General features: G+C 33.7%; 2 protein-coding genes across 2 annotated transcripts in view; one reads left to right on the top strand and one right to left on the bottom strand.

The window, feature by feature from the left end:
* The window catches only part of LOC129231813 (telomerase protein component 1-like), a 210,155-nt gene that overhangs the window by 126,944 nt on the left and 57,101 nt on the right, over window positions 1-26,110 (bottom strand). Inside the window, exon 17 of the mRNA XM_054866192.1 lies at window positions 22,305-22,397. Coding sequence (XP_054722167.1) covers window positions 22,305-22,397 — 93 coding nt within the window. The remainder of the gene's footprint in view (window positions 1-22,304; window positions 22,398-26,110) is intronic.
* On the top strand, window positions 15,090-21,178 carry LOC129231814 (chaoptin-like). The gene is made up of 3 exons (XM_054866193.1): window positions 15,090-15,663; window positions 16,786-17,577; window positions 19,898-21,178. The coding sequence occupies exons 1-3, from the start codon at window positions 15,220-15,222 to the stop codon at window positions 20,204-20,206; spliced, it is 1,545 nt and encodes a 514-aa protein (XP_054722168.1). The 5' UTR covers window positions 15,090-15,219; the 3' UTR covers window positions 20,207-21,178.

Raw genomic sequence — 26,110 nt, 5'->3', positions numbered from 1 at the left:
CTAGCTCTGGTTTTACCATATTTGTATGTAGAGACATCGACTAGAGTAGAAGGGAAGTCAATTCTTGAACAACAAAGCATTCTATTTAGGGACCACATTTTTGGTTTTGTGCAGAAATGGCATAAGTTCATGACTTACGCCCTTTATGCACTGAACGCGAACGAAGCAATAGTTAGATACAATGTGAATGTATGACAAGATTATAGAACTAGATTTTTTTTGACGTGATGAAGTAAAAACAAATAACTCATTTAATCTAGTCCGTCAGTTAGGGGGGTAAGGGGAGGATTGCCCCTTCCCCCGACACTGAAAAGGTAATTCTTTCTCATTATAAAAGTGGGCGTGGTTTTCATAGCTCTCCGATTTAATTTGCGTTGAGTATACACTCTTTACACCCCCGCCCCCATCCCCAGGAAAATTCTAAATCACGACCAAGGTAAAGATTAGGCAAATCAGTATCAGAATGAAATTCGCTAATTTCTCGGGGATTTATCAACATCAAAGCTGTACGTTTTCAGTAAGGTATACGCTGGTCAAAGTAAGAACAATACTGCAAGACACTTTTTTTAGAAATAACACTGAAGAAATTTAATTAGATTGCTCATGACTTTTCTCTGAGAGGATATCCATTTGTCCTTTGCGACCGGGATTTTGGGACAGTAAAATGAATGCTAAACAGATATGACAGATTATTATCATGCAAAACCAATCTCTCATGAGTGAAATTCTGAAATTACACCAAGATTCACCGTTAAATCTGTTTGTTGAAAACAATGCAATCTCTGTAACTACTAAACCAGGAGCCCTTCGTTTTTAAGCAGTGGTGGCCTGACCCGCCGGGACACCGGGACGAGTCCCTGTGTTATGCTCCATGTAAGCAAAAGCTAAAAAAGGATTGCTCATCACTGCAAACAAATTACACACACACGCCAGTAAGTAGTTCAATCAAATTAACTAAAACATATTCAGCTAGGTTACATCAAAAAGGTATGTGGAAAGGGCATGTTTTTGAATAAAACTAGTCTGATCACTCGTTTACCTGCGTAAGTAGTGTAGATCTAAACATCATGTTTCAGTTAGTTGTTTGCTAATGAGCTATTATTCTTTAAGTTATCATAAATCTTTCTATTCATCAGTCATTATGCTACGAAACAATATTCGTGGGCGACACCTACGAAACATTGTTCTGCTCCACCGAAATTAATATTTTTTCTGCTTCAAAACCATTATGTGCATTGCTGAGAAAAGTGAATAACGAATGAACCTGTAATTTAGGCTCATTTAAACCAAAATGAAAAAAATGTACTAAACAAACTAAAAAATATTCTAATAGTTAATTTCCAGACTCTTAAAAAAGGATTATGATCGCATTACTAATAACGTTTTTTCAATCTCCAGTATGATAGACTTGATGTCTATCGCATAAAATGCTACAGGATCCAATATTACTTATTATTAAAGTTTTTACTACAACTTGCAATATCCTGTTGCCTATTTGGACGAGAAAAATCCTTTTTATAATACACTGTCAAAACTACGGGTGCCTTTGGACAGCTATTTGGCTCCCTGGGGTCAAAACAAGGTGCTTCAGGGTGCAATGGAGGCTAGGAAATGTGATCAAGGTGAATGACGCTGATAAATGGGAAGACAGACCTCCTAAAAACAAGGGTGAAACGTTGGCGCACGCGCTCTCTGACATCCTTCAACCACAATCAATGGCGGACGCAGGAAGTAACTACGCAGATGCATTTTCCCATTGAATGAAGTACGAAATTGGATTAAAACTCATAAGTTCCTGCGATTTACTCTTCAAAATTTCGCGTAAGTACAGGCATTTGATCATAGTGTAGCTTTTAAAGCTTTCGAACATAACTCTTAAATTAGATGATATTTGAAAAGTTAATTCAACCATTAATTTTGAATGCGTGGTTTTACTTGCTTGGGGATTTTTAACTAGGAGATTTATTTTTAGCAATGTGATGCAATCAGTAAGTGAACTGGAGTTGTAACGGTGCTGCTTATAAACAAAACAGAAAGCACGAAAAAAAAGCAGGTTGTTGTGTGTGAAAAAGAAGTTCCTTCTACGTCTCAATTTTTTTTTTTTTTTTTAAATTTATTATCTCGTGTCGAAGTTAACTATCTTCCGTTGGCGTTATTGCATGAAGCGAATGACTGAGCTTTTTTCGTCACTCTAGAAACAGTGATCGTTAGAATTTGTTTTGGCTTCTACTCTGTCGAAAAACTTCACATTGAAAAAACGTGCTTATTTATCATCCATACGGATTTTCAAATGTCAAATCATATATACGTACGACTCTTGATTAAAATTTTGAACGTTTATGAAACGATTTTATTTTTCCATGATTGCAATACAATTGAATATTCATGGTTGTTCCTGTAAATGATTTACAAATACCTACGCTCTTCATTTCGTGCTGCAGTAAAAGTCAATAACATATTAAAATTACTGAGCAATCCAAGTGGATGTACGAAATTTCGTGCACGAACAGACAAATTAAAGTGATGAACATTTCTAAAGTATGTTGGGAAAGTTGAAATGTGATCAAATGCCTTAAATTACAAGTTTTAATCATTTTCAGAGCTATTCAGTGTGGAAAATGAGCAAAGACTTTTTTATAACTCAAAACAATAAATAATAATTTACACAATTGTATCCAAAAATGCACACAACACGGGGGGGGGGGGGGGGTCAGCAACGGGAAACAGAAAGGTGCCAATGTTCTGCCATACGGTTTCATTTTTCAGCGCGGTGCAGGCTGGATTAAGGATGTTATTAGTTTTTCATTCGTGTTAAGGGTGCAATTTCAGCACCATATAGAGTACCGCTGGTGAACAAGCTTTTCACCCCTGAAAGGTGCCAAATGCAACCTGTAGTTTTAACAGTGTAGTTTCTGCCGATCTAAAGCAATAAGAAGTGTACGCTTGATTGGACGGGAAGAGAAAGAAAGAAATAGGAGTATCTAGAAACAGCTTTTCACTTTTTAAGTGAAAATGGACGCATTTATCTATATTCAGTTAAACATCGCCAATTTTATTTATTTATTTATTTATTTATTTTTATTTATTTTATTTATTTTTTAAAATTTTTATTTTTTTAGTGTGAAACACTGCGAAAAAGTCATTTGCGGATAGTTGGCAGTTTACTGTTCATATGATTGATGACTATTCTCAAGCTCTCTAAACTAAATTAGCATAAAATTCAAGGTGCATGTCAAGTTAAGCATTAAATAATATTTGCCTAAATGATAGACATTTTAATATTTCACTACTTCAACAAAAACACAAAAAAATTTAAAGTTAATTACCGATTTTTATTTTATTTAATTATTTATTATTATTATCATTGAATATATTATTGTTTTGGTAAGTTTATGCATTTGTGCATAGATTTTTGCAACTTCAATAAAAAAGGAAGGAAATTTCCTGCCCATTTCAGGATTTTCAAGAAATAGGATTTCCCCCTGTTTTTTTTTTTTTTTTCCTTCACGTTTCCTTGTGGCATGGCAACATTGCCGCTGTATACGCCACACCTGCAAGCTTTAAGCATTTAAACTCATTAGCACAAAAGCGTTTACGCTCGAAAATAAGGTAGTTACAACTGCTAAATCAATCATCAGCAACTAAGCAAATATCAATTAACATCGTAAACTCAACGATGGCACACGTATTTACATCCAAATACGCAAAAACACAGCTCAAAGGCTTCACAAAACAGAGCCAATACATACTCTCCAGCGCACAGCTGATACGATTCACAAGCAAAAAAAAAACTCTCCCATTCAAATGCTGCACGCTTTTTATGCTGCTTTGGAAAGTTCGACGAAATTCTACAACTTTCTCATATTTTCTTTTTGTTCCATTCACAAATCTTATCATTCAGAAATGGGGGAACCGTATACTTCTGTCGAATGTTAGGGGGTTTTATGTACATTACAAGAAACTATTTACAGGTTACGTTACTAAGATAATTTCAGATGAAAGATAATGGAATAAACGCCAAATTTAGCTAGATTACAACAAATTAATCATAAAAATAATTACTATTTACAGAATTTGTAACAATATCGTTTTTGGGCGCTTTTGAAACGTTAAATGCTTTTAACCTCTTTTTTCCCCTCGAAAAACAAAAGCACTTCCTCCCATTTTTTTTGCTACCAAATTTGGAGTGTAACACGAGATCGGTTGCGTAAACTTGCCCCGAACACCAGTGGCGGATACAAGGGGGGGTCATGCCCCCCCCCCCCCAAACCCGCAACAGTATTTGACTGTTTGCTCAAAAAATTTTTTAAAAAACTTGAACGAAATCGTAAAAAGTGGATACAAGGAGGGGGGAACATGACCCCCCCCCATCAAAATCTGCGACAACTTTGCAATATGTTTTAAGGTTCATTGCATTTGGGTAGCGAAAATGACTGCTTGAAAAAAAAAAAACGAAAAGTCGGACCGAAACCATAATAAGAAAAAGTATATAGTTTTCGATTTTTTTCCTTTTGGTATTAACCGTCATTTTTCTATTTATAGTATATGTATTTAAAATATGTAGACAGTAAAATAGCTTTTCTTGAGACAGTTAGTCTGCTGCGCTGTGTTCAGGAGCCAGTATAATGAAAAGTAACAAAGAAGTGTCTGACGCCTGATCTCTTTTTATGCAACAAATTTAATCAACGATAATTATTGTAAAACCATATCCAAAGCTACAGGCATCGTTTCAATCGATAAAACATTTGAGTGTGTAAATGTTTTATTTTATGTAAAGTCTCTATAGATTATAATTTTATTTCTGTTGTAATTTTTAGATAGTTTCGTTTTTAGTCGTGCTGAGTTTATTTTTAAATGTGCTGTAAATAGTTAATTAGTTTAAATCAGTGTTTTGGATTTAGTATCGCGCAAGAAATGTAAAATTGGAGTGTCGTGTTAGCGCAAAACCTCATTATACAAAGGTTCTTGTAAACTAGCCCACCGTATTAGACGGAAACCCTGTTGAAAACCCGCGTATGTTAGAAAGAACTACATATGAGACAGTGAGAAGCAAAGGGATGTAAGTGGACTTTTTCAAGCTCTGAATAAAAGGCCTTTAAAGTTAACATCCTAGGTGGGCTTTGATTGAATTTTTTTCTAAATCATGCTGTATAGCAGCAACTACCAGGGATACTAGTAACAACTGTTGCCCCAAGACAGAGGAGAGGTTCACCTACTATGTATACTGGTTATCTCCAAATTTTTAATTTTGCCACTTACATCCCTTTGCTTCTCACTGCCTCATATAACAGGGGTTCCCAATTTTTTCCGACTCACAGCACCCTTTGACGAATTACAATTTTTTCACGGAACCCTAATCTGTTTCAATTATACACGCATATTGAAAATATGAAGAGCTCACGACACCCCTCGCCCCTCCTTGCGGCAACCCAGGGTGCCGCGGCACCCACTTTGGGAACCCCTGATCTATTACAAAAACAATGAAGCGTTCGGGTGACAAATCAGTGTAGTCTTTTTTTTTTTTTTTTTTGGACTGTTGAAAAAACTAAAGAACCCAAAACCGATGGAAACATATCTGGAGCTCCTGTATCAGACTCTGAGACTGCGACGTCTTCGTCAATCTCCGATTTTCTACAATTGGAATTGATCAGTCGTTGAGTAATTTATCAAGTCTGAATTATACCTCTAGAATATTTAATTTTTAATTAGATTTTTGCCGCATTTTTTAGTATTATTTTAAGTGATGTTATATTTTTGCATACAAGATGGATGTGTGGAGTATCATGCAAATTTATAATCTAAGATGGATATGTGTCGAGTATTATGAAAATATTTAATCAACCAGGGGTTTTTGATCCAAAATTTCCGAAAACTTTGAGTTGTCGTTTCCGAAAACTTTCGGCTTACATTCTAAAACGGAAAAAATATTTTAAAAGAAAACTTTTTAAATGATTTTTATCAATGATTTCAATTATTTTTGTAAACATATTTGAAGAGCGTTTATGCTTTCAATGATTTTTGTTTGTATATTTGAAGAGTTTTTGCGGGGGGGGGGGGGTTCGTAGAAGAACATTTTTGTACTTAAGACTACGTTCTTGAGCATGACCCCCCCCCCTAAATGAAATCCTGTATCCGCCCACGTTTACGCATATATTTATTTTGACACCTTACGTGGTTCTGTTAGTGTTTTGAACATAATGTCTTACCATCGTTAAAATAAAGCAAATTTATTACAGACTCAATAGTGTATAAAGTTAAAAGCTGAAGGGGTATGAAGATAGCACACAGCACTATACATGATTGTAAGCTATAAGATACGAATGTGTAACTTAATTAAAGATTTAGTGGTAATTTTCAAAACTAAATTACTGGAAAATACTAAAGAGGTTTGAGAAAGTTTGGAGCGAAAAAAGTGTCAGGGGCATGTTTAAGTGAGACACAGTAAGAACGTGTGTATAAAGGTGCTTCGACATCGACGCGTAAACTTGCCTCGTCGCCAAGTTTGGATTTCTTTTTAATGGGCAAAAATAATAATAATAATAATAATAATAACATTTCAGTTCATACAAGTACAATTATCAAAAAAAGATAAAATTCTGCTAATATTTATGTATTTGTTTTTCTTAACTAAGTATTATTCATTCACAATAAGCTTCAAAACGTTCAACACGAAATTTACTCAACTTGGTAAAAAACAGATTATCCTTTCCGCATGCTAGACCGAAGCTCGACTGATGGCCAAAAACTTGTGAGAAATATTTGCTAGGGAATAGTATCAATCTGTTATGGCTGTTGGCTCTCCAGTTATAATTTGTTTTGAAAAAAGGGCACTGGGTAAACATACCCCATGCGTAAACGTGCCCCGGTCTACCCTACAATCGACTCTTAACTCTATGGAATAGATGCGCCAAGCCAAAAAAAAAATGAATTTTATGGACGCACGAGCACATCTACAGACTTTTATCCAATCAGATTCCGATAATACATTGGGTATTTCATAGGACAACTTATTGCTATGTTTAGAAAATTCATGATATTTAGCAAATTGGAAAAAAAAAAGAGTTTTGCCGTGCTTGCGTTAAAAATGTAATAACTTTCCCTCTCATATTTCAGACAAAATGTAACCAATTATGTCATTACAAGAGTTTGTTAAAATATAAAGAGAAATACATCACATTTATTACTAACGAGCATCAAGCAATTAGATTCATTTTTTTTTCACTCATATTTTGCGAATGAAAGAGCTGAATGTTTCGTGTATTTGCTAAACAAAGGGGGTCACAGATTGAAGTAAAACATCCTTTTGAACAAACAGGGCCGCCAAGGGTATATCAGCCAAGTCCGAAACTAGGAGCCCAGCTCGGAATTGTAGTTATAAGATTGAAGAGTATAGGGTTATGGGAGGAGAGGGACAGTTATAAAACTGAAATGGGACACGCGTTGGCTCTCGGCAGCCCTGTGAACACCAGAGTTAGATAAAAATATAAAGTATCTGCGCACGCAACTCAAAAGTATGTGCAAGCTAATAATTGTCTATCACATAAAAAAATTGAAAAAATCGGGGAGGGTGGTTCGGATTCAAAAAAAAAAAAAAATTAATCATAAGAAATAAATACATTTTGTAAAACTTCGTTGGCTAAAACAGCGTTACAAAGCCCAAAATTGCAAATAATTGCAGGTATATGCTTTGAAATTACAAGGAACTAATTGTCATGCCAATTATGTGAGCATATGGATGCAAGGACCTAAATTAAATTTTAAAATTAAGCTTCTTTTAGCAGATATATTTGCATTCGTAAGCTCACATATTTTTGGGAATTATATCTCCACTGCAGATCTTACATTGGTGGGACCTTTCTCTTCTTCAGCTCCCAAGTTAAGAAATCAATAAGATACACAAATTTCTGAGAACAAAGGAAAAACTAGCAATTCGCTGCTTCTTGGAAATGCTCTGTTGAGGGAGGGGACAAAAACAAGTGCAATAAATCTAGTAGCAAGAGTGTTATTAATGAAGATGAGAGATACCACTAGGAGCAAGTCCCCCATCTGCCTTAGGTCCCTTAATAGCCTAATATAGCCTTATAGTAATAATAATAATACAGCCTTATAGCCCTTAATAGCACACAAGGATTCCAAAACTATACCGTATTTTCGGGCCTAAGCCGCATGCCTGCGAAAAAAAAAAGTTTATAAATTGCCGATGTGGTGGATACAGCGGGTGCGGCGCATACGATTTTTTTACAATATACGACATTTTACAGAAAATAAACTATTTTAAAAAAGAGGAAAAAAATGTTTTGAACTTTCTTCGTAATGATCAGGATTGTTTTCAAAATGTGTTTTAACGGAAAATAACAAAATATTCCTTTTGAATTTCTGGTAGCATTATTAAACATGCTTTTTTTTCACAAGCAATTAACTATGCAAAATATTGATGAATTCACAATCGGGGTGTCCCGTCTTTTTTGCACAGTTTAGCTTCTACTCTAATTTAAGTCTTTAATTAACGGGAAGATAATATTAAATTATGCCAGAATGTGTTTTATTGCGTTAGTTTTTAGTTAAAAGGACTGAGCTAAAATCGGAAAAATGTCCAAATTTTCGAGTATAGATCGGGAAAATTTGAGAAATTTTTATTTCACGGTATAAAGTTCGAATCTCTTGCTTTAAGCATCGTTGTTTGGAGGAAAGTGCTGAAATTTAAGCGAGTTTATCCTGTAATTATTTCAAAGTAAGTTCATAACTTTTGTAAAGATACATAAAGGCGATCGTTCAAAGTTTTTTTCATGCGCAATGTCACAATTTTCGGCAGCAATCCGAAATTCGGCAAAGTCCGTGGTTGTCGGATTTAGGGTAGTTCAGTTAAGTTTTTAAGAAATTCTTTTTTCTTTTTTTTTTTTTTTTTTGAAACATTTAATCTGTTTAAATAGCGTTCCAGATACCTTTAAAAAAAAGAAGAAGAAAAACTAACACAAACAACTTTTCTTTCACATTGTTCGTTAAACTTAAAGCGCAGCGCTTACGCCGGGCGCGCTGCAAACTTCCAAAAAGACGGCAAGTACGAACTTGCTGGCCCCATATGATAAGTTTTAAAGCCACAGGTGCTTTTGTAATTTGATATGAGTGCCAAAAAAAAAAGATGAAAAAAAAGAAAGTCTAAGCAACATGAAAAGAATTGCTCAGTTATCACAACTTGATGAATAGGAGAAAAGAAGGGAGGATTAACATTTTAGTAATTTTTTAACATAAGGAAAAAAGGACAGGTGGGAAACTAGAACATTACTCGCGATTATGGCGAGATGCGCATGTCCGCAATGAATGTATCCGCACAGCACCAAATATTTTCTTACAGCAGCGAATGTATCTGCGTGTCTGCGTCCTTCTATATTATCTAGCTATGATTACTACGTTTTACCTTAGCAACATTAATTTTGAACAAATTAGAAGTAAAGAAGGAGAACTTAAATGATTGTTGCGAGATGCGCGTGCTCGCAACGAATGTATCCGCACAGCAGCAAATATATACACCTTACGCGCTTGCGTATACACAGTCCTGTTTGTGAAAATTGCAACACCATGAAGGAAGCATCATAGTTCAATGAAGTTTAATGCACAGTTGAGTGGTAATGGTACAAATAAATGATTACATTTTCAAACCAAACAAACGATAAAAAGAGATAGAAATTAGTATTTTGTGTGGCCACCACGCGCCGCAATAACAGCTGCTACACGACTCGGCATGAAGTGAAACAAAGTTCGAATATCTGCCTGCGGAAGAGTATTCTATATTGTTTGTATGCGCAACCAAAGTTCGTCTGTCGAAGCAACAGGACGAGGATCACGAGCGGGACGCCGCCCAACGAAATCGCACACATGTTCAATCGGTGACATATCCAGGAAATATGCAGGCCAAGGAAGAAGCTGTACCTGCTGCAAATCAAGGTAGGATTTGACAGTCCTGGCGACATGTGGACGGGCATTATCCTGCTGGAATACAGCCCCTGGCAATCCTTGCAGGAAAGGAAATAGCTTGAGGCTGTTAAACTTCGTTTATGTATCGGGTGCTGTTCAAATTGCTCACAATTCGTAGCAATTGTGATCGTCCATGATATGCTAGGCACCCCAGACCATTACTCCGGGTGTTCGTCCACTGTGGCGTTCGATAATGTGCCGTTCACCGGTAGCCTGACACGAATTCGGCTATCATAGTGCCACAAATTGAAACGGGATTCGTCAGAAAAGACGACCTGCTGCCAATCAGCACGTCAGCTCCTATGCACATTGGCCCATTGTAGCCGCAAGCGGCGATGATTTTGAGTGAGAGGAATCTTGTATAAAGGAATCCTTGCGCGCAGTCCAAGCTGCAGCAGACGTCTCCTAATTGATAAAGCACACAATGAAACACCTGTAGCTGTTGACCACTGTGCTGCCAATTGCCTAGAAAAAAGCTGTGCGGTCCGTCAGCGCCATACGCACCAGGTGTCTGTCATCGCGAACTGACGTCACATTTCGGGGTCCACTCCCGGATTTCCAAGCTGTCCGACCCTCGTCCGTTCACTGCTTCCAAACACGCATGATTGTGCTGCTTTTACACTGCACACGAGCAGCTACTGCACGATAAGACAGTCCAGCTTCACGAAGGCCGACGATTCTGCCAGTTCAAACTCCGAAATTTGCTCAAATTTCGCTTTCTTTCGTCGAAGAGGCATAGTAACGATTCAGTTAACGTTTACTCTTGCATATAACCACCGATAATCATACACACCTCGCTACAGCCGTCTATTACTATTGCGCTACTGGTCTGCAATTCTAGTCATTTGCATATCATGCCCTACTTTGCATTTCCTGCAATTTTCAGCTCACTCGCGCAAGTCCTTCGTGGTGTTGCAATTTTTACAAACAGGAGTGTACTATCTATTGACAATTTTTACACATTAATTAAATATCAGTTGAAAACAAATTTTAAGTGAAGAGTAGGAACTTGAACGATTATCGCGACATGCGCGTGCCCACAGCGAATGTATCCGCACAGCAGCGACTGTATCCACCTTAGGCGCTTATGCATATACTATCCATTTATAACTTTTACAAATGAATAAAATAATATCAGTTTAAAACCAATTAGAAGTAAGAATTTGAACGATTATCGCGAGATGCGGGTGCTCACAGCAAATACATCCACCGAACGCGCGGGTGTATAAACTATCTGGAAATAATTTTTACAATCGAAATAAATAATATCAATATCAATTTAAAACGATACCTAAACGTTATAACGTATGAACTTATACGATTATCGGACGATATGCAACTCATCCGCGGCGATGTTTCCGCACGTCATCGGATGTATCGGCGTGCGCGCGTGCGTCTACATTATCTAGCTCTGGTGAACACATGACAGTTTAAAAAATAAACATTGCAATTAGAATGCACTAGTCTATTATTTCATCACTTTTTATAAAATTCCATAAACAATCTCTATCTTACTTAAAATTTAATAATAGTTACTCAAAATTTAAAAGTTGTACTAAAATTTTAACTTCAGCACGTGATCCGTGCTTGCCCTCCCCCAGGCAGATTCTGATAAGTATGGCCACATGTCAATTTATTTTAGTGAATAACTGAGAACATAAATTTAATTGCCTATAAACAAATTTATACAACTGCTTATAAGAAATTAGGTTATGGTTTCTGTGTTACAATAAAAAGAGGGATTTAAAATTTAAATTAGTCTGTTAGGAAATGTTTTGTTCTTCATTTGAATACATGCCAAAAAAAAAAATTTCGACAATTAAATTTCGTTTCAAATAAATGGATGATATAATAACATAAGGAAAGTATTAACACACGAGTTTAAGTGCATGTTAATCGATGATAGCTATTGCTAAAATCAATTTTAAATGCCCCTGATTAACCATTTGATTAACTAGAATAAAATATATTAGAAACTTTTAAAATATAATCTAAATAACATTAATGTTTTAAGAGGGTGACATTTTTGTTCATTACATCTTAAAATTAAATTGTATTACACTATACATGTGTTTTGGAATTGCAATTTAGCAGTGGGAAAAGTTTAGAATTCTAAAATATGAGCGAATTCAGGTTAAGCTCAGGGTCAAAAATCATATGACCAGTCTTTAACACCCATTGAAAAGTATAAATCGCCATTACATATGAAAAAGAAGATTTTTATTCTAAATGGTACAAGCAATTCCATGCAAAACCTTAACACTCAAATACACAATTAAAAGGATGTTCATTCTGAATATAAATATTTAATTCATATTTATAAAGTTTAACACTCACACTTGGTGTTAACATTTTAAAGTAAAATACAGTGATTTTTTTTTTCTTTCTGAAAACAATATCATTTTTTTTTTGCAAAGAGTGAAGGATGTGAGCTAACTGTACTGGTCGATGCGTAGAAAACTAGTGAACCAGTGATGAGCAGAAGAGAAACAAGAGAAGGGTTTTTGGGGTCAACCGTTGGTCTGTAGCTTGAAACACGAAATGTTTCCTAGTCTAGTATACAAGTATATACACATGAAAAGATTGTTATGAAACCTCCCTCCCTAAAGTAGATCCTGTTTATGGTTTTGGGGGGGGGGGCATTATTGAAATATGAGCATACTCATTGGAAGTGAGAGTTAAAAGTATAATATCCAGCCACCAGGGGGTCAAGGGCTCTCCCTCAGTAATTTCTCGAAATTGAAGCTCCCAAAATGCATTTTTATGTTTAGTCGTGTTAAGAGAGGACAGGTCATGACCAACACCTTTACCTGTGCTAGCAATCCCTCAGGCTCCAGGTCATATACATACAGCTACATGTCAAGCCTTGTTACTGATTCGCAAACTTAAATACTTGCACAGCTAGAATTTACCTTATGGGGGGCGGGGTCATAAGAGTCGTTACACTTATAAAAGATAGTATACTAGTGTTGGTAATGTGGATTAAAACCAAGGAACCTGGGATGTAACCCTTAATCCCCCTTGCCACCACCCTAAACTCAAAAACTAGTATCAGAATTCTCTAATGCTAAACATTTCTTTCTTTTTTGTTTTTTCCAGATGAGACTTCAAGAAATATTATGCTTATTTTTTATACTTGCCATTGTCGAATCAAGATACAAGGAACAACACAGACCTTGCTTATTCAATCCACTATGTACTTGTTCAAGTGGAGGCCCAGATTTAGGATCAGTGTGTTGCCATAACATACCATTTATGACAGTTCCCCGTCAAATCAACAATTCTGCTATTTACATTATGAGTTTGAAAAACAACAAATTAAGATTTTTAGAAGATAATAGTTTGAATGGAACTGGATTATGGAAACTACAAATTAATAATAACCTCTTAAGTGATCTGCCATCAAATGCTTTAGCAGGACTTGAAAAAACACTATCAATTCTAGATCTCAGTACCAACGAGCTAGTTCGAGTACCTAAAGAAGCTATACAAAAATTAGAGAAGCTATACAACTTGAACTTAGCTTCAAATCACATAAGTTCATTTCAAAGTGATGATTTTCAAAGCATCAGCAACACATTGAAAGTGCTTGACTTATCTGAAAATTCAATTACAAATGTACAAAATGATGTTTTTAAAAATATGGCAGTTCTAGAAGACCTGAATCTTGCATACAATGCTATTACTTCAATTGAAGATTTCACATTACAGAATAAACTGTACAACTTACGACGCATAAACCTGATGGGAAATCAGCTTCATGAAATACCTTTTAACATGTTAACCAACTTAAGAAATTTGAGAATACTCAACCTAAATGAAAATCTACTTTTTTCAATATCTGAAGGAAAAGAAGTAAAGAATAAAATCAATTTAGAAGAAATTCACCTAGAGTACAACCTTATTACAGAATTGCTACCAGAAAGTTTTAAGAATTTCAATAATATTAATCGTCTTTTACTAAAAGGAAATCCAATAAGTATAGTAAATAACACATTTCTGACAACAAATATAACTGAATTATACATGCCTCATTGTTCAATATCATTTATTTCAGATGATGCCTTCTATAGTGTCTCACATACATTGCAAACCTTAGACTTAAGCTATAACAATTTACTTGAGTTTCCCAGCCTTGCTTTAAAAAAGCTAGTCAAATTATCTCTAGCAGGAAATAAAATAGGTACAATTCAACCTAATGATGTCGAACATTTTGGAACAACACTGAAATATTTAGATATTAGAGGCCCAAAGATGAATGGCATTTCCTCTGAAAGTATGCAAAATCTTCCCAACCTAAGAGAGTTGTTTTTTAATAAACAAAAATCTAAGATAAATCATCAATTTTTAAATATTGGACCTTCAATGGAAAAATTGTACATTGTTCAAAGCTCGATTGAAAGTATTGAGAGTGGTTCATTTCAACAACTTGGTGGACTGAAGCATCTTGATTTATCTTATAATAAAATTTCAAACATTGGAAATACAACATTCAAGGATGTAGGCCATTCTTTAGAGAAGATATTTCTACACAATGCTTTACAAATGTCTACCTTTCCGTACAGAAAATTTAGCCACTTGTTAAAACTACAAGACTTAGATATAAGCAACAATAATTTGCAATATTTGCCCCAAGCATCATTCGCTATTTTTCAGAATCTTAAAACTGTGAACTTGGACCACAATGACCTCAAGAATTTAGAAATAAATTTTGTTAATGGAATCAATAATCCAAACTTATTGCAGTTAAAAATTGCTTTCAATAAAATTAGCTCATTAAAATCGAACACATTTAGAGATTTGCAAAATTTAGTACACTTACAATTAAATGATAATCTAATAAAATTAATAGAGAAATCTTCATTTCTAAACTTGGATTCATTAATTTCAATTAACTTAGAAGGAAACCTCATAGAAGAAATTGAAAATGAAGCATTTCAAAATCTACCAAACATTCAGTTTATAAATGTAGCTTATAATAAATTAATTGCCTTCAACTTAGAGGCTTTTGATCAAGTAGGAAGACTATCAACACTGAGAATTGATGTTGATCATAATGAAATTCAAAATTTAACTGCATATTACACTTCCAGTCACACTTCAAGTAATATTAAAAGCATTAACTTCAACAGCAATAATATATCTTATGTAGATAATAATTATTTTGACCCAATTAGACTTTCCATCAATGTACTAGACTTCAGTAATAATCAAATTCCAAATCTCACGAATTCTGCTGTAGCAGAGATGATGCATTTACAAACCTTGGTTTTTCGGAACAATTTAATAGATATCATCGAAGAAAGCGAATTCAGAGGACTAAGAAGTCTTCAAATATTGGACTTGTCTCAAAATTATATTAAAAAACTACCAAGTAATTTATTTGAAGAGCAAAATAAATTAAGAATCTTCCTTGCATCTCACAACACAATAGAAAGCTTGCCAAGAACATTATTTTCAACTACAGTTTTAGAACAGTTAGACCTATCTTATAATAGTATAACTGAATTTCCTACAGAATCACTACTTGAAATTAAAGAAACATTACAGTCCTTAGAATTGACAGGAAATAAAATTAAGTCTTTTAACTTCAGTCATATAGAAAGCTTACAACATTTAAGACATTTAAGCATAGCAAAAAACAGAATCTTTCTACCTGGTGAAGCAAGGAAATTCAAACTACCAAAACTTGTAAGTATGCTTATTTTCCTCAAATATATAATTTGCAAATGTACACAAAAGTAAGCCAGAAATTGAACTACTGATGTTTAGGTTTATGCAACTAAGAACAATAGAAAACCATGGGTGCCCCTGACCCTAAGGGCACTGATGGTGCACCCCCCTCCAGAGTCAGCCCCCCCCCCCCAGAAAAGAAAAATACCCCAGAAAACACCCACCCTCTAAAACGTTGAATACGGCAGTCTGCACCATGACCTATCCTTATTGGGCACCCGAGAAAACTAAAAATGCACATAAAATCGTTATTTTTTCATGGAAATAGTATCATTTTCTTCAAAGTAATTATGCTAATAATTTGATTAACATGGCATTCAATTTCAATAAATAAATAAGTAGCACAAAACGTTCAAGTTGAGGTAAATAAAAAAAAATAATAAAATCTTCAGGCACCTTTAAAACATAAGACAAATAGAAATGTAAACACCATAATTTAAAAAAAAATAGTGTTGCGAAATTCTAACATTCTTTAAGACGGCTTCAACTTGCCCCAAGTTAGTTTTCATTAAAGCTTAGCAACTTATGAGTGAAATATTGAATTCATTTTTTAAAAGTTTTGAATGATAAATACGAAATTATTTTGCTGCTATTTTGAGCACTTTCAGTTGTGGAAACAATGATTAAAAAAAATTCATCCTCCTGCCTCAAAAAAAAAAAAAAAAAAAAAAACACTGACTTATAGGTAAAATTAAAAATTTTCACTGTAGTGAACTTAAAATAACAGACTTAAAACTGTGATTTTTTAAAAGTTGGTTAGAGTTTGCAGATCCAAAGAATCAAAATAAAACGTATTTCAAGCTTAAAATACTTAAAGTACTATACTCTCCATGAAGATATTATTTAAAAAGACACTTTTGGAAGGAGAATCTTCTATCAATTTAATAAAGTTTTTAAATTCATGTGTTATCTGAAAAAAAGTCAGCCCTTCAAATTTAGCAAAAAGAGCAATTTTTTTAATTAAATTTATCTGTTTTATAAAAACATTTCAATTTAAAAAATAATAAAAATTAGTTCGTTTCACATTAATTGTCTAAAATATAATTTCATACTCATCATGTAACTCTTTTTACTTTACAGATTTCTTTGGACATTTCGCATAACATAATTGAAGAGGTACCACAATGGATTATAAATAGCCTGCCTAATAGCTTGGAATCTCTGAACTTTGCAAACACAAGCCTGATAAGTGTACCAGTCTTGGAGCCTAACAATATTTTATTTCTTAATCTAAGTTTAAACAATATTCAAACCATTCAGTCAGAAGCTTTTGAACACCTTAAGAAGTTGCAAGTGTTAGATTTTTCAAACAATTTACTGCAAAATATACATAACAATGTATGGTCCCATTTGCATAATTTGAGGTCACTCTATCTGCAATCGAATCCCATTCAAGCAATACAGGAAAATAGCTTTCGAAACATGGAACGTTTACAGGAGCTAATAATTAAAAATCTGAAAGTGCAGGACATTCAGAAAGCTGCTTTTCAACGCTTAACTGCTTTAAGAAGAATAGAAATGGATTTGTATTCCAAATTAAAAAACATTGATGTAAGTCAGTTGTTGCAAAAAAATAATGGGCTCAGAGAAATACACTTGCACATTGAAGACAAAAAGTTTCAAGGACTTGATGGGAGTATTCCTAAATCAGTAAAATCTGTTGTACTGGAAGGTGGAAATTTGAAACACATAGATGAATCAGCTTTAACTAATTTACAGACACCAAACTTAAAGTTGGATATTAGAAATACCAACCTACTAACTCTCTCGCGAAACATGTTTTACACAATGAATGAAGTAAAGAACTTCACAGCATCTTTTAAAAACAACAAATTACAGACAGTTGAAAGAATACCTACTACATTTGAAAAGGTAACTTGCTGTTTACTTTAGAAAATTAATGTGAAAAGAAATATGAATAAATACAAACAATTAACCTGTGGTATGGAGAAAAAAATTAAATACTTTTTCTCATTTCAATACTATCTATACTATATTTCAGGTAGAGTCAACTTATCAACATTGTGAAAGGTACAAAAAACCTGATAACAACAGTATGTACACTGCCAAGTTAGCTTTGCCCCAGCTAAAAACACATAAAATTAGTCAATCTATCGGAAATACTATGCAATATAAAATTTAAATTATAAAAATTTTCTAAGGGATAGTCTTGAGATAAAGATATGCAATCAACTTTCAAATTTCTAATGGCAATCTTTTTTTTTTTTTTTCATTAGATTCATAATCACCATTAAAAAATTAAACTTGTGTAACAGTTTTCATGCAATTTGGTTGTATCATTGTGTTACAATAAAAATTGAGTAAAAATCATTTCATGTTAAAATGTTTTTTGACATATTGGTGATTCTCCAAAGTCTTAACAATATTATGTCCCAGTAGCCTAACACAAAAATTGTTAACTCAGAAAATGTTTTTATTTTTTAATAGTTAGAAATAACTTACCTGTTGTTATTCTACTCTTATTAAAACAACAACTCATGTAGTTTTTCCACAAAATTTTTTAAATTAACCAGAAAGTCACACTTTTGGCATGTCCCCATCCATTTTTCAAATGGAATTAAATTATTTAAAAATTTTATATCAACATTCCACAAATTCAATTTGTAGTACAAAATTAAGCATACTTAAAGGTGTAAAATAGAGCATTCTGTGAAATTTTATTCTATTCTGATCAGTCTTTTTGCCTCCGGATTGAGTTTGCAATTTGGATTTCCTTACCCAAATAGGATTTGTTCTATGTAAGATTGCAATAATAATAAATGCTACATCGCTTACAGAAACAAGTAATGAAACTTTCAATTTGCATCTAGTTTAAATTCACACCTGCCATTTTAGTTGTTAGAATTGGCCGAGATGTGTGAATTTGGTCAAACGCTTCCTGCCTACCGTGCAACATAAATGAGTGAGAGATGCTAAAAATCTACCTCTTGAAATGCAACTATCGTTTGAAATCCTGACCGAAAACACCTAAGGAAATAATTAAAACCATTTTTCCAAGCTAGTGCACTGCTATTTGACATTTCATCTTGCAAATACAAAAATACTAACAACTACATTTGACCACTCACAATGGACTCTGACTTTTTGAAACTCTTGTTGTTAAGTCTGATGCAGAATCTAACATCAATCTCATTGACTGGAAAAATGTGTCTGATCATCAATTCTGAAATCAGTCTCTGACAAACATATTCAACAGTTTGTTTCAGGCAGAAAAGAACTGCATTTACTATGCCTGCCATGCCATAAACAGGCTGTTGAAAGGCAGGGGAGCCCACCAGAGGGGGGGGGGGTTCATGGCGCATACTGCAGCCTTAAAATTTTTAGGTGGGTTGATTTGAATTTGACAGGGTTTTTGATCTTATTTTCTGGCAGGGGGACAGGGATACTCCCCAGCATTTGAGGGAGTGCACCATCGTCCTTATGCAGGGGATTGGGCACCCCTGTGAAAGGGCAGTTAGAACTGACAGAAGTTTCAACTACATTGTGCAGTCCCAGAAACTTATGCCAAAACTTGATTGTAAGAAGGACTTTCAAGCTATTTAAAGATGAATATTTTAAATTTTCTAAATTAATGATTATCATATTGTAGTAAATAAATGATTAATACTTGGAAAATTTTAAGCTGTTATACATATTTGTAATTTTGTTTATCAGTTTTTTAATAAAGATAGATTACTTTTCCTTAAATACAGGTTTTTCAAACTCAAACCAGAGGCACAAAATGATCTCCTTATTGAATGAAATTTTATATATAACCTTAAAATGTTATTTGGCACCATTTTCTTGCCCTGCCCAACGAAAATCGTAATCTTTGTTTTTTACCACAGGACAGTAACCCACCCTAATACTCAGTGTCTGGATGTTTTTAGGAGTTGCATGCATCCCAAAAAATGTATCCCAAAAAGGAAAATTTGAAAAGGAATTCAATTCTATAAAATAATGATTGGTTTTAAAATTTAATTCAAGAAGAATAGCTAAAGCTTTAAAACAAAATTTAATAATTTTTTTTGTTGTTGTTGTTCGTAATGCCTCAATTGATATTATTACAATGCTGCAGTTTAATATAAAAAAAATAGAAAGAGTACTATTCTGATGAATTAGAAATAATAACTATAGCATTTATTAATATGAAAGTACTAAATTTAGAAATGACATTATTCTATTTTTCCAGGGAGCACAAAGTCAACTGCAGCAACTTGAACTATCTGGAAACCAACTACACTGTGATTGCCAACTGGCATGGATATGGGAGTGGATACGTGAATATGACTATCAACACAGCTGTAGTGACATTAATTGTGCACAGTTTTCAATAGATGATCTAAGAGAAGCAAAATGTGTTAATATGAACAAGTCTTTTATTGATGCATTCAAAACTGATCTAGATTGTTTCTCCAATGGAGCTCAAGGTTTTATTCCATATAATTACCTAACTTTTACAGTTGTAATATTAAGTATTTATGTAAAAAGATTTATTTGAAACTTTAAAATGGATGTTTTTTGCTATTTAAGCTGAAAAAGCTTTTATTGAAAGTAATATAAAAATACGTAAAGCAATTGCAAACATTTATTGCCAAATTAAAAGCTACTTGTATACACAACACTCATATATTATCAATTCAGATATTTTTACAACCTTATAATATTATTATTTGGAGCACATTTCTTACTCTTTAAGAAGTCAACAAATATGAAAAGAGGTTAAGGAAACAAACCTTACTAATTGATTAACTCAAATAGTTTTCAGCTCTGTGATTCCAGCTTCTCTGGATAACTAGTGAAGCACCAAACAAAAATGTTTAGATAGAAATCAAGTTTGAGTTTTGTTTAACATTAATGACTTTTCGCTGATAGGATTGCAGGTCAGTCACTTTTCAATTTTTAAAATTTTATATTATTTACCTGGTTTGTCTCAGACACTTCTGCAAAAACAGCATATGAAAGTAATCTTAGAGGTATCAGAAGATTAACTAAAGCACATAAGATTTTTTAAAAATTTATTCAGAAACGTTTAATTTACTATTGGCATCAGGGATATTCCTATATTAATAATATGCAGAGTAATTTTTTCTAAACCAAATTCTTTGTAACGCAGAAAGCTGTCTAAAGTAAAAGCATTTGAAAATTTTTAATAATTATAAAGTAACCTTTCACCTCTATAAAAAGCCAGAATATTGCCTATGATGTCTTGTTTTTATACCTTTTCTTTTGCTTCAGGCAGTGTTATGGATATATTTCTTCGTGTGCAAAATAAGCTCAATAATTTGTAACCACTCTTAACAAGACATATGAATATTTTAAATGCTTCTGTTATCAATACTTTCAATGCAACATTTCATAAAAGTTTCTTTAAACATATGTATTTACTAAAAGTCTATTAAAATCTAAAATCATGTTGTAAATGTTTTTACCAGATGTAATAACTGTGAAAAAAAATAAAAGACAGAAATGACATTATGCTCATTTTTTAACAAATGACTTCCTTTACCCTCATCATATGCAAAGCATGAGACATTACTTTTAAAAATATCTACCTAGTTCAGATATTTACTTTATGGTTTTACAGAACAATGAAAAATGTTTTTTTATTCAACAGCAATAGGAGTGCTAAAATATTAACTACACATGTTTAACTGAGAAAAACCAGCTCGTTTTTCAAGACCTCTGAAGTTGAATAAATAGAAAAAAACATGTAATGGTATAAAACTAGGGGATGCTCCCTATTCGTTTTGCTCGCCAACCCTCGTTCGCCACCTTTGGTGGCTCAATGCCACCTGATGCGGGTAACAACTGAATGGGTTCCTAGAAGAAAGGCATATCATTGTCTCAGGTTAACAATAAGATATCTTAGTGTTATTTCTGGGATTAGAAATTTTACTGTTGCTCTGAGGTGACCAATTTTTAATTTGTAACACATGCCCTTCTTCTAGAACAGAAAGGACTAAATACTAATGAAGATCAAGTGTAACATATGCCTTTCTTCCACTGTAAGAGAAATCGAGCTCCATGGATATTAAAAGCATTGCTGGAAGTAAGCAGAATAAACTAAGTCCACTATTTATTTTCTCAATAAAATAAACAACAATAATAAGAATGAACAGTCTTTCATTTGTTATTTTAATTTGTTTTCAAAAATAGTATGGTCTGAATAAGAATCTTGAAGATACGCAGATAATAAATTTTAATGGAATTATATATTAAAACCCACTGATATCAAGCCAAGAAATTTAGCAACTCTCTGCGTGTGTGTGTGACACCCATAGGTAAGACATTCTTTCTCCATTTTTGGCATGCCTATTAGGAGTTTTCTCGATATGTTTAATGATATGCCATTTAATACAAAATATTTCAATAATTTTGCCATTCTAAAGGCAAGTTTTTAAAGCCTCATGAATGCATAAGACAAATTTTAGGCCAATCCGACTTATGAGATTTTCACTTAAATAATTTCTTTAACAATAATCATCACTTCCAGTACTTGAATTAATAGTAACATAATTTTCAAAACCAAAACAAGAGATAGAAAATGTCATCTCAAACAGAACTGATATAGAGGAGTAAAAAATTAGCTAACATACCTTAGTTGCATACATAGTAGCTGGTCTTAAATAATGGTACAAAATGTTTTCCAAAGGCACTTTGGAGTATGAGAAGACTTCATCTGGACTGCACTAAGGAGTAAGAAAAAACAAGTTCAAAATATAAGTTAAACATTTTGTTGCGAGTGGTTTGATATTATTTACAATGTGACATTTACTTATGTTTGTTACATTAGTTAGAAAAGTAGCAAAAAATTTTCTTTTTATAAAAAAATTTATGTATACAGGGTGTTTCTGAACTCTTGGGCAAAACTTTAAGTCGTGATAGTACACACCTGGACAAACAATATAATGACAAAAATAAGGGTCCCAAACGTTTTCCAAAGGAGATAGGCGGCATTAGAGTTTACAGTAAAAAACTTCAAATGATCATAAAAAACGGAAAAATGGGTTCATTGGTTTTCGGTTTTCGCTAAAATGAGATTCAAAAATAGCGGTAAAAAACAGTTGTTCGTTACTCCAAAGTCTAAAGCGCCCTCTATCAGCATTTTTTAAACTACATCTTCAAAATTTATTTTCAAAAAAATACTGGTAAAAAGAATAATTTTAGTGAAAACCGCAGCCAAATCGACCAATTTTTCCATTTTTTATGATCATTTGTATTAACATTTTACTCAAATTTTCTTTTAGATAAAAAAATAATAAAATAACCCACTGTTATTTCATCTAAAATTCGTTTTTGCCCCATGCAGATCAGGTTATCGGGTTCAGACAAATTGCTCCTACATAAACATACAAACAACGTTGAATCGGTAGTGACGTCGTTGGGGGATTCACTCATCTGAACTGGATTGGGTTTTGGTTAGTTCCTGCATGTGATAACTCTGAGATGTTTTCTGAAGTTTTAGTGTGTGGCAACAGAGCTTGTTGTTTTCCATAAGGGATTAAAATTTCAAATGTTGGTTGTTCCACCATGTGTTTTCCCGTCTATATAATGTTGCAGGTTTGAGGGCTCTCTCTCCCTCAATGTTTTTTGTGTATGATGTCTGCATTTTAGTGTCGTTTAGTCCAGTTCAAAGGAAAATTGCGTAATCATATTGAATGTTCTATTTTGTGAAAATACATTTTCTCTAAGTTAATTCAAAAAAAGTTGTTAGCCATTTTGATGAGATGTTGTTCGTCATTAGAATGACAATATATTTTTAATGTTCCTGTTGAACTGGATTCATTGTAAGTCAAATTCATTGTCTTATTAGCTCATCTAATAAGTTAAAACAAAAGGATTTTTTTCCCTTAAGACTTTGTTTGTCCTGTGCTTTTTTCATCTTCTACTCTGCTGAATACTTCTGAGGTCTGAAAGGCTTCCTTCAGGCATACAATTTAAGTTTTTGACCCTACACTTAAATGGTGCCTATCTCCTTCAGAAGACGTTTGGGACCCTTACTTTTGCTATTATATTGTTTGTCCTCATATGTACTATCCCCCCTTAAAGTTTTGCCCAAGAGTTCAGAAACACCCTGTGTGTATATATATATACAGTGGTGGTAAAAAAAATTGCATCACCCGCACCACAAAGGAGAGGAGTATCATCCCGACTGCATTCAACACACAGTCAAGCGTTCCGTATCCCAGATGATTTGGGGATGTATTTCTGATTAAGGAGTTAGTAGCCTTCACTTTGTGCAAGGAACAGTAAACATTCAGGGGTATGTTGGCATTTTGGAGGAGAAATTGCTTCCTACTATCCATGATCACTTTACTTCAGTTCCAAACGTCATCTTCCAGGATGATTCTGCTTCGTGCCATAGGGCAAAACTGGTAAGTAACAATTTAAAAACCTTTATCTTGCCATTAGACTTAAATTGATGTGGGGTTAAGTAATTTTTTTTCTCTTAACTCACACGCAGGTTCAGAAATGGAAAAATGAGCATGGGGTCAGCAGTTTACCTTGGCCCGGAAAGAGCCCCTTTCTAAGTAAACAATTATCGGATTCCTGCTGTTAAATGTTTATTTCATAAGTTTTCAGGGACCGCGTTAAGCATTCGCCAATGCGCCAAATACGATAAAATCAGCGAACAAAATTCGAATTTGGCGAATTTATTGGCGAACAGAAAATTCTCTAAAATATACACAGAGGAAAAAAAATCTCCCTTCAGAAGTCAATCTAGATAAAAATTAAGTCCGTTCACAAAATTTGGACTCCAAAAAGCGGACCCGTCACAAAATTCCGACCCCTAAAAAAGAACCTTTCACAAAACTCCCAGACTAGAAATCACTGAAATTTGTTTTATCCTCGGAACACTCCGAGCAGATTGAGGTGCGCGCACGCGCGTTAGCATTGGAGCGGAGCGTTACCGTTCATCGGATCGGAGGAAGGATGACATTTGCCTCTCACCTCTTTGCGTCACTATACTTGCGCCTCTCGCTGATTGGATATCGAGTGCGCAGCGTGGCTACTGAGTAGAAAGTGATGGCGGATGGCTTGTTGAATGGCACGTTTGTTTCATTGTGTTCAATGTCTGAAACATTGGAGTAAGATGGGAATGCAGTCTTTACTTTGTTTAAAGCTTTTATTTCTAATCTAAAATTTATTAAAGAATGATAAATATCACATGAAGTTGTTTTTAGCCATTTTTTCCTTTGAAAAATTACATATGATTTGGAAAAACTACTGAAATTAGCATTTTTTTTTCTCACCGAATTCCTAAAAACGGACAAAAATTCCTGGATATACCCCTGCCCTTATCCTCAAAAAATTGTCAAAAACTAAGTTATACTTCACTTACTGATTAAATATTTCTGCAGACAAAAATACATTTAAAATGAGTTTAAGTTAGTCTTTGACTAAAACCTTTGAAATTTGGCTAACACTTTAAAAATTGGGGAATTTACTGGCGAACGATTCGAAATCCTTAGCGCGATCCCTGAGTTTTGCAGAATTTCACATACATTTATTGTTAACCGGTCGACCAAAACTTCTCACATAATCCCATGGTTGTGAAAACCCAAGGGTGATGCAATTTTTTTTACCAGCACTGTATATATATATATATATATATATATATATATATATATATATATATATATATATATATATATATATATATATATACAGTAACCCCTCGTTATACTGCACTTTTCGGGGAAAAAAGAAAAAGTGCGGTGTAACCGAGGTCATTAAAAATAGCTATCCATCCAACATACAAACAAATTAGTCACTCTTTTTGACATGATTTTCAAATGGTTTTGATGTAGTTTGGGAATGTACTATCACACATCATTTAAGCACATTGCAAATTTTTGAATTTAAAAAAAAACTATTCAACCGAATGCTTTCAAATTTCTACTGTTGATGACTAGTAAAATCTTAAATATGTGTCTGAAATTTTGAAAAATGTAACCATAAAAAAAAATCACAGAAAGCACAAACCACATTTTTTGGCTGTCCCAAAAGTTTATGCACAAATCAGATTTAATGCAAAGATCTCTTGAAACGTGATGCGTGAAGGACCAGTGCATTCTTTGCAACAAATTATAAAGTGTAGCAATGGTTTAACGTGTTATCGGGATGCCGAAGTCTCTGCAGTTATTGTCTGAAAGAAATTTCGAAACTCTGGAAGCTGAAAGCTGAAGTTAAATCCTTACGGAAATTTCAGAAATGACAAATTGCTATAAACGAGGTATATATTACATTCTGGAACGTGGAAAACAATTCAATCCTGTGTATCGCTCAGGAAGGAGAGAAAAACTACCTTTCGTGAGGATAGAATAATTAAAAGAATGGCTCTAACTGGAAATTTGTCTCTTAATCAGATAAAAACTTGACTTTGAAAAAAATATCACGT

Source organism: Uloborus diversus, chromosome 10 (genome assembly GCF_026930045.1).
Source record: "Uloborus diversus isolate 005 chromosome 10, Udiv.v.3.1, whole genome shotgun sequence".
Lineage (NCBI taxonomy): Eukaryota > Metazoa > Arthropoda > Arachnida > Araneae > Uloboridae > Uloborus > Uloborus diversus.
This window is presented reverse-complemented; position numbering and strand designations above follow the sequence as displayed.